We start from the raw sequence: 17,534 nt of genomic DNA, 5'->3' as shown, positions 1-17,534 counted from the left end.
AAGCTGCAGTTTCTGCTGTACAGAACTGCACAGTAATAAACGCATACAGCCATGGTGAGTCAGTGGTAGATTTAAAAAACAGCCCATGTGGAAAAGGCAGGGGAGTGTGAAAAGCATGGCTTGTTTAGGGAAGAAGGAGCAGATTGACGTGACTCAGGTCCATGGCTTATGGCAGGAGAAAGTCGCATTTTTTATTGTGTACCAGGAATGACTCTGAATACTTTTGATCTAATAACTAGCTTAATCCTCACCACAACCCTTTGATTGAGTGCTCTATTATTGTCGCCATTTAACAGGTGAGAACACCAAGGCCCAGATCTGTCTCAGGTCAGTTGTTTGGTAGATTAGTAGGTGGTGGAGCTGGAATCTTAGCCCACACTCTTAACCATTTAAATTCACTGCCTCTCTGGTATTTTGGAGAAGAGGTTAGGCCGGTGTTGGGCAGGGCACTGAATACAAAGTGAAGAGGTGGGCATTTCACAAGCGATACACAGCTAAGAGCCACAGAAGTTTTCAGGCATTGCAAGTTGGTCCAGGATTTGTTGTTTTGGAAAGATAATTTTGCCAGCACTGTGCAGGAGGGAAAGAGACGAAAAACAGGAAAGTTTTTTCATTCAGCATATAATTAGGGGAGTCTTCTCTGCCCGGCGCCCCTGTAAGCTCTGGGGATGAAGGAAATAAACAAGGCAGGCACAGTCCCTGCCCTCATGGGGCTTTCTTTGTAGGTAAAAAATCAGACAGCAAACACATGGCAGCACAGAATAGGGGAGGAAGGAGAACGTTACTTTAGTGTAACCAGGGAAGGCCTCTCGCAAGGTGACGTTGGAACTGAGCACCAGCCTCTGAGGACCCGTGAGCAGAGCCCGGGTGAGAGCTGGCCAGGCAGAGAGGCGTCTGTGGGGAGGACAGTTAGGACCGAGTCTGTGTCCGTTGCCCTGTATCCTTGACCTCCGGAACTCTGCCGTGGCTCATGGTAGGCATCTGTGCATGTGTGTTGGGTGGATGGACAGAGCCCAGCAAGTCTGGATGGTGACGAGGGCTCGAACTAGGGCAGTGCCTCAGAGATGTGAACAGTTTCACGTGAAAATAATCAAGGTCAAACCCTTAACTGCTTCAATTAAGTATTCTATTGATATTTACTACTTTGCTTTTTTTTTTTTCTTAAGTCATAATATTACTTCATGGAAGGGAGCATTTGTAAAGTGTTAAAAACCCAGTCAGACTCCTGGGTTCACGTCTTAGCTATAACCTTAATTAACTTTCTGCCTCCTTGTAACTCAGTTTCTTTCTCCCTAAAAAAGGTTTTTATAGGGATTAAATTAAATCATACATGTAAAGTGCATAGCCCAGTGCCTGGCACATAGTAAATGCTCAGTAAATGTTAGCCCTTATTATTCTGGATACATGTTTGCTTGTATTAACACACACTTAGAAAGGTCAAGACTACAGTCAGACCTGAGTTTGAACACCAGCCTTGTGGAGGTGCTGGAACCTTTCTGAGCCTGTTTTCTTCTTTGTAAAACAGAAATAACAATCTCATAAAAAGGTTTTCAATGAGATAATATTTATAAAAGCCCCCAGCTTCATACCTCATTGATGGTTGGGGCTCAGAAAATGACTGCTATTATTATTTATTACTATTATTGTGTACTATTGCTGGCTATAGAGGTTTTCCTCAGGCTGAGACACCTTTATTCGCTCGATCATTCAGTGATTGGTGGGTGCTCAGGCTGCCTCCGTCCATCATTGTTTTATTAATGACACTGCTGCGAATCACTTTGGCCAAGTTACTTTGGTACAGAAGGGGGCAGAGTTGGAAGTTGTCTAACTTCCTTGGACACATTCTCCAAATTGGAATTATGTTGTCAGTTATAATAATCATAAAACTTGTTACATGTTGACAAATAATGCCTGTTGAAGTTAGAAGAGTACTTAAATCAGGTGGATTCACTTGGCCCTTTACAGTCCTTAAGAAACAAAAAACACCTTCAAGCACTGTCAGTAAGAGATAGAATGGGTTTGTTTCGATGCCAGATTGTCTGAACGCAGTCTCAGCTACTTCTAGGAATAAGACAAAGCAGTGAGGAAGTGCCAGTTGAGTGATTCTTGGAGAAAAAAATTAGAAACGGGTGTCCGGACTCTAAGTGGGAGTAAACATCCCCATTTCTGGATCCTGGTCAAAGCTGGTAAAGAAACATTTTCTCTGGGGTGAGAGTGTTAAGATTTATTCCATGACAGTCACACCATCTGTGACCTTGCAAGCAGTGTCATTGAATGACTTGCATGTTGGGGATTGACTCTTTCAGTAATTTGGAAGCATATTTCTCCAGCCTTGGCAAGCTCGAGCTTGTGCTGAAACCTCACTTGGAACTCTTTTTACTCAGTCGCTTGCTAATTTCTGAGCATGCAACACTCCTGAAGGGATGTTAATCACCAGTCATATCTAATGTTTCTGGATTACTTACTGTGGATCAGGTATTGTTCTAAGTGCTTTACATGTATTAACTCATTTAATCCTGGAAACTTGTAAACTAACAACTACTGCTGCTTCCACTTTACATTTGAGGATACCGAAACCCAGAGAAGTGAGTTGCTTGTCCTGGGTCATGTAGCCTCTAGTCCTGAGCTTGGATTAGAACACAGGCACTCTGGTTCTAGAACCCTTGCTCGTAGCCCGTCACTGTTCTACAAAGTGTCTGTGAGGCATGTGTCATTCCTGGTTTACACCTGGGACACTCTTCCCCCAGGGCCCCTTGTGTCTCGCTCCCCATTTCCGGTCAGCTTTTGCAGCTTGTGTTTTCTTCGGCGCACTTTCCATCATCTGAAGTACTGTTTATTTGTTGGGATTCTTGTCTCTGGTCTTTGTTCTACCACTTAGGATGCTGAGGGCAGACGTTTTTGCCTTGCTTTGCTCACTGTCCTCCAGTGTTTACAGTGGTACCTGACATGTACTGGGCGCTCAGTAAATACTTGATGAATGAATGGGTGGATGGTTGTGACATTGGTTCCTTCCTGAACCAGTATCGTAAATCTGATTCCTCCCCGTCCCTCCCTACACCTCTCCGTTATGTGTTCTCTACAGGAAGAGAAAATTTTATTTATTTATTTATTTTAAATAAATTTATTTATTTATTTTTGGCTGCGTTGGGTCTTCGGCATTGGGTTTTTGTTGCTGCGCGCAGGCTTTCTCTAGTTGCGGCGAGCGGGGGCTACTCTTCATTGCGCTGCGCGGGCTTCTCACTGCGGTGGCTTCTCGTTGCAGAGCACAGGCTCTAGGTGCGCGGGCTTCGCTAGCTGTGGCACACAGGCTTCAGCAGTTGTGGCTCGCAGGCTATAGAAGGCAGGCTCAATCGTTGTGACGCATGGGCTTAGTTGCTCCGTGGCACATGGGATCTTCCCGGACCAGGGCTCGAACCCGTGTCCCCTGCATTGGCAGGTGGATTCTTAACCATTGTGCCACCAGGGAAGTCCCCAAAAATTTTTATATGATTCAAATTTATATCACCAAGTACATCAGCTGTTTATTCTTATCTCATTCTCTTCCACGTGCCATGGAGGTATTTTGGGGATGTATTTCAAATGATGTGTTAGGCTGCCTCCTAGAAATACTGCCTTAGTCATCTTTTTTCAAGTAAGAATTATTTTGTCCACATGCAAAAGAATGAAGTTGGACCCCCTAACATATACCCTACACAAAATTAACTCAAAATGAGTCATGGATGTAAGAGCTAAAACTGTAAGACTTTTAGAAGAGTCACTTTGGGTTATGCAGTGGTTTCTTAGGTATACACCAAAAGCACAAGCAACAAAAGAAATAGATAAATGAGACTATATACAAATTAAACTTCTGTGCTGCAAACAAAACTGTCAAGAAAGTGAAAAGGCAGCCAACAAAATGGGAGAAAATACTTAACAAATCATGTATCTGATAAGGGACTAGTATCCAGAATGTATGAAGAATTCTTAGAATGCAGTAAAAAGACAAATAACCTAATATAGAAACGGGCAAAGGACATTTTTTCAAAGAAAGTATACAAATAGCAAATAAGCACATGAAAAGATGCTCAGCGTCATTCGTAATTAGGGAAATGTCAAACAGAACCACAGAGACCCTGTTTCACACCGACTACAATGGCTATAACCAAAGTGACAGGTGAGAACAGGTGTTGACGAGGATGTGGAGAAACTGAAACCCTTGTACATTGCTGGTAGCACATAAAATGGTACAGCCGCTTTGGAAAAATAGTCTGGCAGTCCCTCAAAATATTAAGCTTAGAGTAACTATGTGACCCAACAGTTATACTCCTGGGTATCTACCCAAGAGAAATGAAAACATATATCCAGACGAACAGTCATACACAAATGTTCATAGCAGCGTTATTCATAAAAAATGGCCCCAAAGTAAAAACAACCCAAATACCCATCAACTGAGAGATGGATAACTAAAATGTGGTACATCCATCCAGTGGAATATTATTTAGTCATAAACAGGAATAAGTACTGATAAGTGCTACAACATGATAAACTTTGAAAACATTATGCTAATCATAAGAGACCATATGTTGTGCAGTTCCACTTATATAAAATGTCCAGGATAGGCAAATCTATAGAGACAGAAAGCAGATTAGTCTTTGCCTGGGGCTGGGGGTGGATGGGTGGAGGGAGAGTGACTGTTAATGGTACAGGGTTTCTTTTAGGGAGGCTGAAATGGTCTAAAATTAGATGGTTGCATAGCCCTGTGAATAAGCATGGAATTATGTAGTTGACATAGATGAATTGTATGGTGTGTGAATTACATCTCAAAAAAACCCACAACTGTTTAAAATGAGTATTATGCTGCTGTGTCGACTTCCAGTTTGGGCTCCTATTCCTGAACACTTTCACATGGGAGTCCCACGTCGTAACCTGCACTGAAATGCTCTGTTTTCATGTCACTTACCTCCTGGGCAGAGCCTGTATCTTTGTATCCCCAGAGTCCAGCACGGCTCCTGGCACTTAGAAACCACCCAGATATTTATTGAACTGAGATGACAGTGGTAGTGCAGTTAGTCTAAGAGGGGAAAGTTACCCAGTCAGTATCTTAAAAACTCAGGGCTTCCTGCACCCTCTGTCCTTGCCCTTCCCATATACACATCGTCACAATATCTGCTTCACTATTTACAAAGCATTTTCTAATACCTTAATCATTTGAACCTAAAAGCAATTTTGTGAGGTTAGTATGACTATTACAGACATTTTTCAGAAAAGGAAACTGATTCAGAAAGGTTAAGTAACTCAACTGCAGCCACCCTGGGACATTGCCAGACTTGAGAGCTGGGGCCTTTCCACTCACATCCCTGCCTTTGTAATAACGTCCCTGACTGCTGCAGACATGCTGGAATCATAGAGCAGGCCAGCTACAGATGGGTTACAAGCCTCTGAGTTTGTCTTATTTCAAGTCAAGGAGAGGTTACCCTTTTGGTTACCCATTGAATTAGACTGGCAGTTCTCTGGCTTGAGCAATTATAAACCCACCGGTAGAGGCATAAAATAAAAGTCAGCAGTCAGTTTTTCTCAATCCCTGTATTTTGTTGTAAACAGATATTTGCAGGTAAGAAAAATTGATTCCTATGATGCTGGTTCATGCTGTGCTCACGATTTTATTCATTTTGTTCTGAAGCAGCAGGTAATAAGCCCATTTGCTTGCTGTTCCCCATGGCTGAGCACAGCAATTGGAGAAATTCAATTCAGCAGACATTTATTGATGTGCCTTCCTATGCCAGGCAGTGCGTGAGGAGCTGGCGGTTCAGGGACGAATAAGCTTCAGTCCGCGTTCTCAGAAAGTCCATGGTATTTTCCAGCTCCTTTCATTGTGGCATGCAGTTGTTCTTTGGGGAGGATTTGGATTTGTATACCCTTACATTTTGGTAATGTACAGTCCCTCTCTCAGAAAGTTACTATCTAAAATATAAGAACTTTTTGTTTGTGGAATGTACAGGGGAGAAGAAATGGCACAAATATTGAGAACTCAACAGTGATGCAATTTGATCTTTCACTTCCGAGCCAGCCTGTTAGATTCAGAGTTTGATGACATTTCACCCCTTCAGAGATTAATAGAAGACATTTATAGGCTCTGAATAAAAGCGTAAGGATTTACACAATTGAAAGTTAACCCAGCTGCCTCTCCATTCACATTTGCTGAGCTAGCACCTCTGTGCATCTGCGAATTTATTTTAAAATGCCAGAAGTAGTGTGCCATCGTTACAGAAGTGAGGGAAATGGAGGAAAATTACGAAGTGAAGTAAAGCTATTACCTAAGACATTGCTGCCCTGATACTAAGAGGTGGCTGGGCCTTGGGCAAGCTGTCTTTGCAACCCCATCTCCTCATCATTGAAATTGAGAATAATCAGTACCTTCTTTTTTTTTAAAATTTATTTATTTTCTGCTGTGTTGGGTCTTAGTTGCTGCGCACAGGCCTTCTCTGGTTGCGGCGAGCGGGGGCTACTCTTCATTGCGGTGCACAGGCTTCTCACCTCTGTGGCTTGTCTCATTGCAGAACATGGGCTCTAGGCTCATGGGCTTCAGTAGTTGTGGCACGTGGGCTCAGTAGTTGTGGCTCACGGCCTCTAGAGCGCAGGCTCAGTAGTTGTGGTGCACGGGCTTAGCTGCTCCGAGGCATGTGGGTTCTTCCCGGACCAGGGCTCGAATACGTATCCCCGGCTCTTACAGGCAGATTCTTAACCACTGCGCCACCCGGGAAGTCCCAATCAGTACCTTCTTTACGAGGCTTTGCCAGCCCTGAACTAGACAGCCAGTGTGAAGCACAGGCCATTAAAAAGCCCACAATAAATGTGTATCTTATTAGAGCAAACATAACCATTTTAAAATAGCCCTTTTGTCTTGTCTTTCCTGTTTTTTACAGTTGTTTCCTTCTTGTACTTCTGTATCCTGGTTTCTTAGCTGCACATTATTACATGGTCATTTTACATCTCACAGTGTGTCGTGCCTGTAATTTTTAGTGGTTGCACCCTGCTCCGTGGTAGGTGTGGGTGCACCGTTCCCCTGTCGTGGGACATTTGGTTGCTGCCAGGATTTCAGTGTTATGAATAGTGCTTCAGTGAACCGTTGTGTGTGTGGAATGTATTCAGTTGCTTCTTGTGAAACCTCAGGCGGGTTCCATCATCCCTGTGTCTCTTTTGCCTTCGTGCTCGATCGGGATAGGGCAGCATCCACCGGAGAGGACAGGTGCGTGGACAAATGAGGTAATATGACAAAGCAAATGCTCAGCGAAGTTTGCCTCCTAACCTCTGTTTGGGTTTGTTGCTTGGGGCTTCCTCTCCAGAGATGAGGTTTCATCATTCACCGCTTCCAGAAGTATGTTAGCAGTTTATAAACTCAAAAGCATTATGTGAAAGAACCAATTTCTCTACACCCTCACTAGCAGTCGTCCCAGGGTTTAACTATGTAACTCTCTTCCCTTTAAAATAATAGTGAAAAAAACAGTCTTGTCTGTATTTGAGCAGCTTGTTAGGACAGGATTCACTTGAGCTCACTGCTCTAACCAGTCCCGACCTCATCTCACAAAGATCGGGTTCCAGAGGCTGTTTGTAACTCTTTTTCCGAAGCTTATAGTCCCCACATGCTTTCTACCAAATTGTAGTGTAAGTTGGTCCTTTGAAGCTTAAAAATCCAGTGTATTTTATTCCTTACTGAAGTACATACTGACTATTGGATATCTTTTTATTTTTCCAAACAGACCAACAGTTTGCTCTAGAAGATCTGCTGTGGCTGGTCATAATTTTGATGATTCCCTTCCCTGCTCCCAAGAAAAGAAATCGGTGAGGGTAACCACATGTCCTGGTTTGCCCAGTTAATACTTGTCCTGATGACTTTGCATTGCCCACTTCACCCTCAAAAGTGACCTAGTTCGGATGATAAGTTACATTGTCACCCTCCCCCCAGGGGATTCCTCAGCAGCTGAGGTATCTGCCTGCTCTTTCCACCTCACTCCTCCCCCAGACTTCTTTCTATCTGCCCAGCAAAGGCTTCAGCCACATGGCTTTCTCCAAGCTTCCCCAGGGGTTCCTCACGTGTGCCCAGCCTCTTCTGAGTTAACGTTAGCCCAATAGGCATTCACACAAGTTTTCCCATTTCATCACTCTTTTGCCCCCATATCTTGCTGATGGTCGCCAGTGGCATGGGCAGGGTAGGGCACTTTAAGGTTGTTTCAAAAGTTGCTCTTTGTCCTTTGGAATTAGTATTTTGCAGCTCAATTCATCCCACAGGCCAATGTAAGGTTCCTCATTTCTCACCACTTGCATTTTTTTTTAACTTTAAACTGAGCGTAGTCTTTTTTCTTCTTAAACTAAATTTCATACTTTTTTCCCAGATGCTTTGGCATCATATAGAGGCAGCCTTTTGGTGCTTTTTTTTTTAATTGAAGTATAATTGACTTACAATATTATATTAGTTGCAGTGTACAACACAGTGATTTTATATTTTTATACATTACAAAATGATCACCATGATAAGTCTAGCTATCATCTGTCACCATACATAGTTATTACAATGTAACTGACTATATTCCCTATGCTGTATATTACATCCCTGTGACATTTCTTTTATAAATGGAAGTTTATACTTCTTACTCTCTCACCTATTTCACTCATCTCTCTGCGCCATCCCCTTTGGCAACCATACGTTTGTTCTCTGTATCTGTGAGTCTGTTTCAGTTTTGTTGTTTGTTTTGTTTTTCAGTTTCCACATATAAGTGAAATCATACAGTATTTGTCTTTCTCTGACTTATTTTGCTTAGCATAATACCCTGTAGGTCAATCTATGTTGTCGCAAATGGCAAGATTTCATTCTTTTTTTATGGCTAATATTCCATTGTGTGTGTGTGTATGTGTGTATATATATATCCCATCTTCTTTATCCATTCATCCATCAGTGGGCACTTAGGTTGCTTCCATATCTTGGCAGTTGTAAATAATTCTGCAGTGAACATAGGAGTGCATATATCTTTTCAAATTAGTGTTTTGTTTTCTTTGGAAAAATACCCAGAAGTGGGATTCCTGGATCATACAGTAGTTCTATTTTTAATTTTTTGAGGAACCTTCATACTGTTTTCTGTAGCGGCTGTACTAATTTACATTCCTGAATGAGGGTTCCCTTTTTTCCACATCCTTGCCAACACTTGTTACTTGTAGTCTTTTTGATGATAGCCATTCTGACAGGTGTAAGGTGGTATCTCAGTGTGGCTTTATTTTGCATTTGCCTAATGATTAGTGATTTGAGCATCTTTTCAGGTGTTTATTGGCCATCTTTATAAAACTTCTTTGGAAAAATGTCTATTCAGATCTGCTGCCCATTTTTTAATCAGGTTGTTTGGGTTTTTTTGTTGTTGAGTTGTATGAGTTGCATATATCATTTGCAAGTATCTTTTCCCATTAAGTAGACTGCTATTTTGTTGATAGTTTCCTTTGCTGTGCAACAGCTTTTTAGTTTGATGTAGTCCCATTTGTTTATTTTTGCTTTTATGTCCCTTGCCTGAGGAGACAGAGCCCCCCAAAATATTGCTAAGACTGATATTAAAGCTCATATGGACAGAGTTTTATGGTTTCAGGTCTTATTTTTAAGTCTTTAATCCATTTTGAGTTTATTTTTGTATGTGGTGTGAGAAAGAAGTCCAGTGTCATTCTTTTGCATGTAGCTATCCAGTTTTCCAGTACCATTTATTGAAGAGACTGTCTTTTCCCCATGGTATATTCTTGTGTTCTTTGTCATAGATTAATTGAATGTGTAAGTGTGGGTCTATTTCTGCACTCTCTGTTCTGTTCCTTTGATCTATGTGTCTGTTTTTGTGCCAGTGCCATACTGTTTTAATTTCTGTAGCTTTGTAGTGTAATTGGAAATCAGGGAGCGTGATACCTCCAGCTTTGTTCTTCTTTCTCAAGATTGCTTTGGCTTTTTGGGGTCTTTTGTGTTTCCATATAAATTTTAGAATTATTCATTCTAGTTCTGTGAAAAATGCCACTGGTACTTTGATAGGGATTGCACTGAATCTGTAGGTTGCCTTGGGTAGTATGGTCATTTTAACAATATTAACTCTTCCAATCCATGAGCATGGTATATCTTTCCGTTTGTTTGTGTAGTCTTCAGTTTATTTCATCAATGTCTTATAGTTTTCTGAGTACAAGTCCTTTACCTCCTTGGTTAGATTTATTCCTAGGTATTTTATTCTTTTTGATGGAAGTGTAAATGGGATTGTTTTCTTAATTTATCTTTCTGATATTTCATTGTTAGTGTATAGAAATGCAACAGATTTCTGTATATTAATTTTGTATCCTTCAACTTAATTCATTTGTTCTAATAGCTTTTTGGTGGCAACTTTAAGATTTTCTATGTGTAGTATCATGTCATCTGCAAACACTGACAGTTTTCTTTCTTCCTTTCCAATTTGGATTCCCTTTACCTCTTTTTCTTGTCTGATTGCTGTGGCTAGGACTTCCAATGCCAGGTTGAATCAAAGTGGCGACTGTGGGCATCCTTGTCTTATTCCTGATCTTAGAGGAAATGCTTTCAGCTTTTCACCATTGAATATGATGTTGGCTGTATGTTTATCATATATATCCTTTATTATGTTCAGTGTGTTTCCTCTGTACCTACTTGGTTGAGAGTTTTGATCATAAATGGATGTTGAATTTTGTCAAAAACTTTTTCTGCATCAGTTGAGATGATCATATGATTTTTATTTTTCAATTTGTTAATCCGGTGTATCACATTGATTAATTTGTAGATATTGAACCATTGTTGCATCCCTAGGATAAATCCCACTTGATCATGGTGTGTGATCCTTTTAATACATTGTTAAATTTGATTTGGTGATATTTTGTTGACGATTTTTACATCTAAGTTTATCATTAATGTTGGCCTGTAATTTTCTTTTCTCTTCTTTTCTTTCTTTTTGTGGCATGTTTGTCTGGTTTTGGTATCAGGGTGATGATGCCTGCTTGTTTGGTTTGGCATCAGGGTGATGCTGGATGTTTCCCAATCTTGGAGGAGTGGCCTTATGTAGGAGACGTCCTGTGGGTCCCAGCAGCACTCTTCCTTCTGGTCACCAGGACTATATAGGGGTGTACCCTGTATGGGCCATATGGGCCCTTCTCTTGTGGTGGGACTGACTTCTTTGGGCATGCTCATAGGCAGGGCTGGTCCCTGGCCCAGTTAGCTGTCAGGCCCTGCCTGTGTGGTGGCCGCTGGCTTGCTGGTGGTTGGGGCTTGTCCAAGGGTGATTGGCTGTAGGGCCTGGGGCTGGTTCTGACCCAGTAATGAGCAGGCCTTGTGCTAATAGGCTAGAGGGAGGACTCCAAGATGGCACTTGCCAGCACCAGTGTCCTCATGGTAGAATGAGCTCCTCAGAATGGCCACCATCAGCGTCTGTGTCCCCAGGAGTCCCAGTTGCCTCTTGGCTTCTCTAGAAGATCAGCAAGTTCACCACTTGCAATTTTTTAAATTATATCTGCTTTAAAGTTTATCTTAAATGTAAACCTTGCCCTTATCAAATATAATAAGGTTATTTATATTCATAAAGCGCCTCAAAAGCCCTCATGCAAACAGCAAGAGGGCCAAGCTGAGTAAGCAGTACCAAGGACACAGCTGTGGTGAGGCACACAGCCCCCATCTCTGTGATTGGTCACAGGCAGAGTTTTGTTCACAAGATGAAAGTTTATAAATACAGAAGCTTCTGCATTGGAAAAACAAACACATATTAACCTCTCAATGGTGACTACCTTTTGTACTTAGGTAACTATATTTTAACTGCTAAAGGGCTTTGTGATTTGAGAGGCTCTCTTTCCCCCCGAACATGTGCCTGCATTTCTGGGGTACTGTGTTCCCAGTTTTAAGGTGAAAAAGCAAGTGTTTTGAATGAGAGATCCTGCCAGGTTGAACTAGTGCAGTGTCAGCTGGGGGACTGTAGTTCACAGGTCAGAATGTGAATTCGCAGTGGAAAATTCGTTTTTCTGTTTGTTTTAACCAGGTGACTTTCGGATGGTGGTTGGAGAGGATAAGGCAAAAGTGTTGAATATTGTGAAGCCCAACATAGCCCATTTTCGTGAGCTCTACGGCAGCATTCTACAGGAGAATCCCCAAGTGGTGTATAAAATCCAGCAAGGCAGCCTGGAGGTAAACTATCTGTGGGAAATCCTGTGGACTTATGTTCTTCCGTATATTTGAAATAAGGCTAAAAGGTACACAAATGACTAGTAAGTGACTAGTAATAAGAGGCTGCCTTTGGAGAAGGGGACCAAGGGCTGACATGAGGCGGGGGGAGGTGGGGACTGGTCCTCACTGTGTGTGTCTTTTTTGCCATTTGAAGTTCTTACTATGTATGTTAATTATTAATCAAAAATGAGTGAAAATAAACTCTGAAATTACCTTCTTTCCATCCCCAAGCCCACCTGCCTCCCCAGAGGTAGCCTTATTAACAGTTTGGCATGTTTTCTTCCAGATCTTGTTGCATGTACTTTTGTATGTATTTGTACATATACACATGTATGAAGCAGTTTGGTCTTTTTTGTTTGGTTTTATTTTACATAAATGTATTCATACAGGTTATTCTGAAGCTTATTTTTTCCCCACTTGTTATATGTATCATGTCTTGGAACTTTTCTTTGATACATCAAACAAAACTTTCTTTCAAGGCATTCTTCAAAATATTAAATTTTTTGAAAAGAAAAATCAAAGAGCCTTTCCTTTGAGAAAAGTAATTTGGATTTAAGATTTTTTAAACTATAGAATTCATAGTTTTTTATCTTTAAGTTAAGGAATACTATTTTACTTTTTTAATGCTCTTCCTCTTCCACATAATAGGGGCAACTAATATTATGTTGAATGACAAGTTAATGGCATTTCTAGAACTGAAAGGAAACTTTAAAAAAGTAGGAATTATTTTAAATGTAATGTTGGAGAATAACATGAATGCCCAGAATACCCACCACTCAGGTTAACAGATTTTGCCATGTTTGCTTTAGATTGAGGTATTTTGTTTTTAATTTTTACTTTTCTCAAAGTAATGCATACATATTGTTTAAAAACCAGGTGGCACCCCAAGGTTTGTAACAAAAAGCAGCAGTTCCCGGCTGTACACCTTCCTACTTGTCTGTGCTACTTCCCAGAGCAACTGCTTTCGTCTCCTTCACTGATTCTTCTTACGTTTACCTCCATATTTCTAAGTAATATGGTTTGATTGTTATTCTTGATTTTTTTCAACTTGTACTTTATTTTTGTCATCTTTCTATGGAAAATGAGGACTTTTTACTCTCTTATGCACCGCAATCAACACACATACATTCTCTCTCTCTCTTTCTCTCTCTCCTCCTCTCCCCACCCCCCACCCCCACTCCTCCACCGCTTATGCTCCATGTATAGTTATTACATAACTTTGGGTTAGGGTAATAGTCGATATTTACTTTATTGTGACACATAACTTTCTTCATTGCTAAGATATACTACTATGAAATTTCCTTTCCTGTACAACTTTGTTTTTCTTGGAGTTAATCACTGTCTCATTTTTTTCACTTGCTTAGTTTCTACGTACCTGTAACTAATTCACCCTCAAATTCTGCTACAGACCTGTAGAACATCTTCCACTGTAGACAAACACATCACGTGTGTTCTCTGTTTCTTACTGTTCTTGGGGACGTTCTTCCTGGAGCCCTGTGTCCCCTGTTCCTTTCGGGTATGGTTCCATTCTAGGCTTGATGCACAGCTCTTCTCCTGAAACTTTCCTTCATTAATACCCGAGAATTTCTTCCCTCTCCTTTGCAAGTTTTTGGTTTACTGGATCTTTTCCTCTTTCACAGTTTACACTTTAATTTTGATGAAGTATACCTTTTAGTACTTCCTAACATAGGTTGTGAAGGACGTAAATTTTTTGAGACCATGTACATCTGAAAATTCTACCTCACACTGATTGATAGTTTGAGCTAGATATAGAATTCTAGGCTGGAAGTAATTTTCCCTCAGAAGTTTTAAGTCATAGCTTCATTTATTCTAGCTTCTAGAGTTACATTCAGAAGTCCCACACTAGAGACTGTCATACAGAGTGAGGTAAGTCAGAAAGAGAAAAACAAGTATCATATATTAACACATGTAGGTGGAACCTAGAAAAATGGTACAGATGAACCAGTTTGCAGGGCAGAAGTTGAGACACAGATGTAGAGAACAAACGTATGGACACCAAGGGGGGAAAACCGCGGTGGGGTGGGGATGGTGGTGTGCTGAATTGGACGATTGGGATTGACATGTATACACTGATGTGTATAAAATTGATGACTAATAAGAACCTGCAGTATAAAAAAACAACAAACAAACAACTAATACTAAACTTTCTTTGGGTTATTTGTATGGAAATATGTTAATATAAATGTTTCAGACATGACATGAAATTTCTAAAAATCTTATATGTTTTGGTATAATGTTATAAGTCATAATTCTAGTTATTACTTTAAAATGTATATCTCAGAAATAACTAAATTTCCTTGTCAATTGCATTATTATGAACTTTCATCAAATCTTTAACCGTGGTCATTTTTAAGTCTTTTGTCATTTACAGACAGTTCTGGGTGTACTCTGATGCTTTTGCAAAAATGTTCCTATAAAAGGGTTTCATCTTCAAGGAATTCATAGAAAAGTCTCTGACAAGTACAGGTTTCTGGTAACTGACTGTACTGCTGAACTGAATGAATAAGGATTTTCATAGCTCTAATGGAAAACTGATGAATTCATAAAAGTGGTAACAAAAATCAAGAATGAAAAAAAAAATTAATTACATGGGACTGAGTGAACTGATGAGGATGATTATAATTTTTGTGACTTTCTGTTTGAATTAAAAAAATAAAATGTCCAACACTATTCAGATTCCCTATCCTTTGGATGTGACCTTTTTTATCTCTCTGACAGTATTTAGGATCTTTTCCTTTTTTCCAGTATTCTTAAATTTCATGATGATTTGCCTTTGTCTTTGTGTGTATGTTTTTCATTTATTTTTAAAATTACTATTAGTTTTATGGCTGCACCATGCAGCTTATGGGGTCTTAGTTCCCCAACCAGGGATCAAACCCTTGCCCCCTGCAGTGGAAGCGTGGAGTCCTAACTGGTGGAATGCCAGGGAATTCCCATGTTTTTCATTTATTAGTCTGGCATTTCATGAGCCTCTTTTGGAAATTCACGAGCTTCAGTTCTAGGAAATTTTCTTTTATCATTTCTGTAATGAAATTTTCTTTCATCATTTCTTCATATCCATTTTCTTAGCTTGTTCTTTCTAGAATTCCTGTTAGTTGGTTGTTGGACCTCCTTGTTCGATTGTTTCTTTCCCTCATTCCTGTTTCTTTGGGGTTTTGTTCTGTTTTCCAGAAGAATTGTTTGAATCAATCTTCTAACACTTCTTTTGAATTTTTAATTTCCTCTGAATGTTCTTTTTTATAGCATCCTGTTCTTATATGAATGCATTATCTTTCCTCATCTCTTTAATGATCTTTATTAAAATTTTTGAAGTTTTTTCTTGCTCCCTATATTGTCTCTGTTTCTCTTAGTTCCTTTTTTTCTATGGATTCACTCTCATCTGTTGTGTTAGAAGCTTTTCTCAAATGTTTGCACATCCTTTGTGGCCTGTATTTTAAAGAGCAAGGCAGTTTAAAAAATGCAGACTGGGAGTTCTTTGTGATGGATAGAGCATGTCAGCTAGTGAGCTTCACTATAGGATTTGGGACAAGGACCTGGCTGTTTCATTGGAGGACCCCAAGTTTCAGTATTTGTAGAATTTCTCCAAAGAGACATCATCTACTCTCTGGTTAGAGGATAGGGAAAGATAGTGTGGCTAGCTGCCAACTTTTAGAAACTGAGCAAGGGAAAACAGCTGGGAATTTCCTTTAACTGTGAAAATAAACTTCCAAATCCCTCAGTTTGGCCTCTGAAAGCCTGGATGGTCTATGTTCTAACTGGCTTCTTATTGTGGGGAAATGCACAAGAATAAGATGAGTGGGCTGAGCTTCAGTTCCCAGAGATGCGTCTAATCTTAAAGCTGCCACTGATACCCATCTTCTCCCGCCTCTGCTGCCCATTCCAAATTCCCCTCACCCTTTCTAGCATTTAGGCTGGTCTAGGTGAGGTGGCCCAGACTCTCACCCCTGAGGAGTCTGAAACTCTGGTCACCATGCCCATCTTGGACTGTAGCTACTACACTTTCCATTTACCATCAAAGTTGGGTAAGAGGTAATAAGAGATGTGTACCAGCAGCCCTACCTCCTGATGGTCAGGTTTAATTATTTCTGCTAGTATGGTGATTCATTTCTTTGTCTTCTGGACTTCTTGTCTGCCTGGGATTCTAAAGTGATTGGATGGCAGTTATAGCTTTAAGTTTGTTTGTTTGTTTTTAATTAGTTATCCATTTTGTACATATTAGTGTATATATGTCAATCCCAATGTCCCAATTCATCACACCACCACCACCCCCTGTGACTTTCCCCTCCTTGGTATCCATACTTTTTGTTCTCTACATCTGTGTCTCTATTTCTGCCCTGCAAACCGGTTCATCTGTGCCATTTTTCTAGGTTCCATATATATGCATTAATATACGATATTTCTTTTTCTATTTCTGACTGACTTCACTCTGTATGACAGTCTCTAGGTCCATCCACGTCTCTACAAATGACCCAATTTCATTCCTTTTTATGGCTGAGTAATATTCCATTGTATATATGTACCACATCTTCTTTATCAATTCGTCTGTTGATGGGCATTTAGGTTGCTTCCATGACCTGGCTATTGTAAATAGTGTTGTAGTGAACATTGAGGTGCATGTGTCTTTTTGAATTACAGTTTTCTCTGGGTATATGCCCAGTAGTGGGATTGCTGGTTCATATGGTAATTCTGTTTTTAGTTTTTTAAGGAACCTCCATACTGTTTTCCATAGTGGCTGTATCAATTGACATTCCCACCAGCAGTGCAAGGGGGTTCCCTTTTCTCCACATCCTCTCCAGCATTGATTGATTGTAGATATTCTGATGATGCCCATTCTAACTGTGTGAGGTGATACCTCATTGCAAAATTGTAGTTTTGATTTGCATTTCTCTAATAATTAGTGATGTTGAGCAGCTTTTCATGTGCTTCTTGGCCATCTGTATGTCTTCTTTGGAGAAATGTCTATTTAGGTCTTCTACCCATTTTTTATAGGGTTGTTTGTTTTTTTAATATTGAGCTGCATGAGCTGTTTATATATTTTGGAGACTAATCCTTTGTCCGTTGATTCATTTGCAAATATTTTCTCCCATTCTGAGGGTTGTCTTTTCGTCTTGTTTATGTTTTCTTTGCTGTGCAAAAGCTTTGAAGTTTCATTAGGTCCCATTTGTTTATTTTTGGTTTTATTTCCATTTCTCTAGGAGGTGGGTCAAAAAAGATCTTGTGCTGATTTATGTCAAACAGTGTTCTTCCTATGTTTTCCTCTAAGAGTTTTATAGTGTCTGGTCTTACATTTAGGTCTCTAATCCATTTT

General features: G+C 40.2%; 1 protein-coding gene across 4 annotated transcripts in view; it reads left to right on the top strand.

Moving 5' to 3' along the window:
• The window catches only part of TAMM41 (TAM41 mitochondrial translocator assembly and maintenance homolog), a 55,029-nt gene that overhangs the window by 16,597 nt on the left and 20,898 nt on the right, over nucleotides 1-17,534 (top strand). For all 4 annotated transcript variants that reach the window (XM_082664491.1, XM_082664493.1, XM_082664494.1 and 1 more), the window contains one exon: nucleotides 12,021-12,166. In XM_082664491.1, the coding sequence (XP_082520617.1) occupies nucleotides 12,021-12,166 (146 nt within the window). The remainder of the gene's footprint in view (nucleotides 1-12,020; nucleotides 12,167-17,534) is intronic.

This window comes from Grampus griseus (assembly GCF_964374135.1).
Source record: "Grampus griseus genome assembly, chromosome: 10".
NCBI lineage: Eukaryota > Metazoa > Chordata > Mammalia > Artiodactyla > Delphinidae > Grampus > Grampus griseus.
The sequence above is the reverse complement of the archived record's forward strand: the minus strand, read 5'-3'. Positions and strand labels throughout refer to the sequence as shown.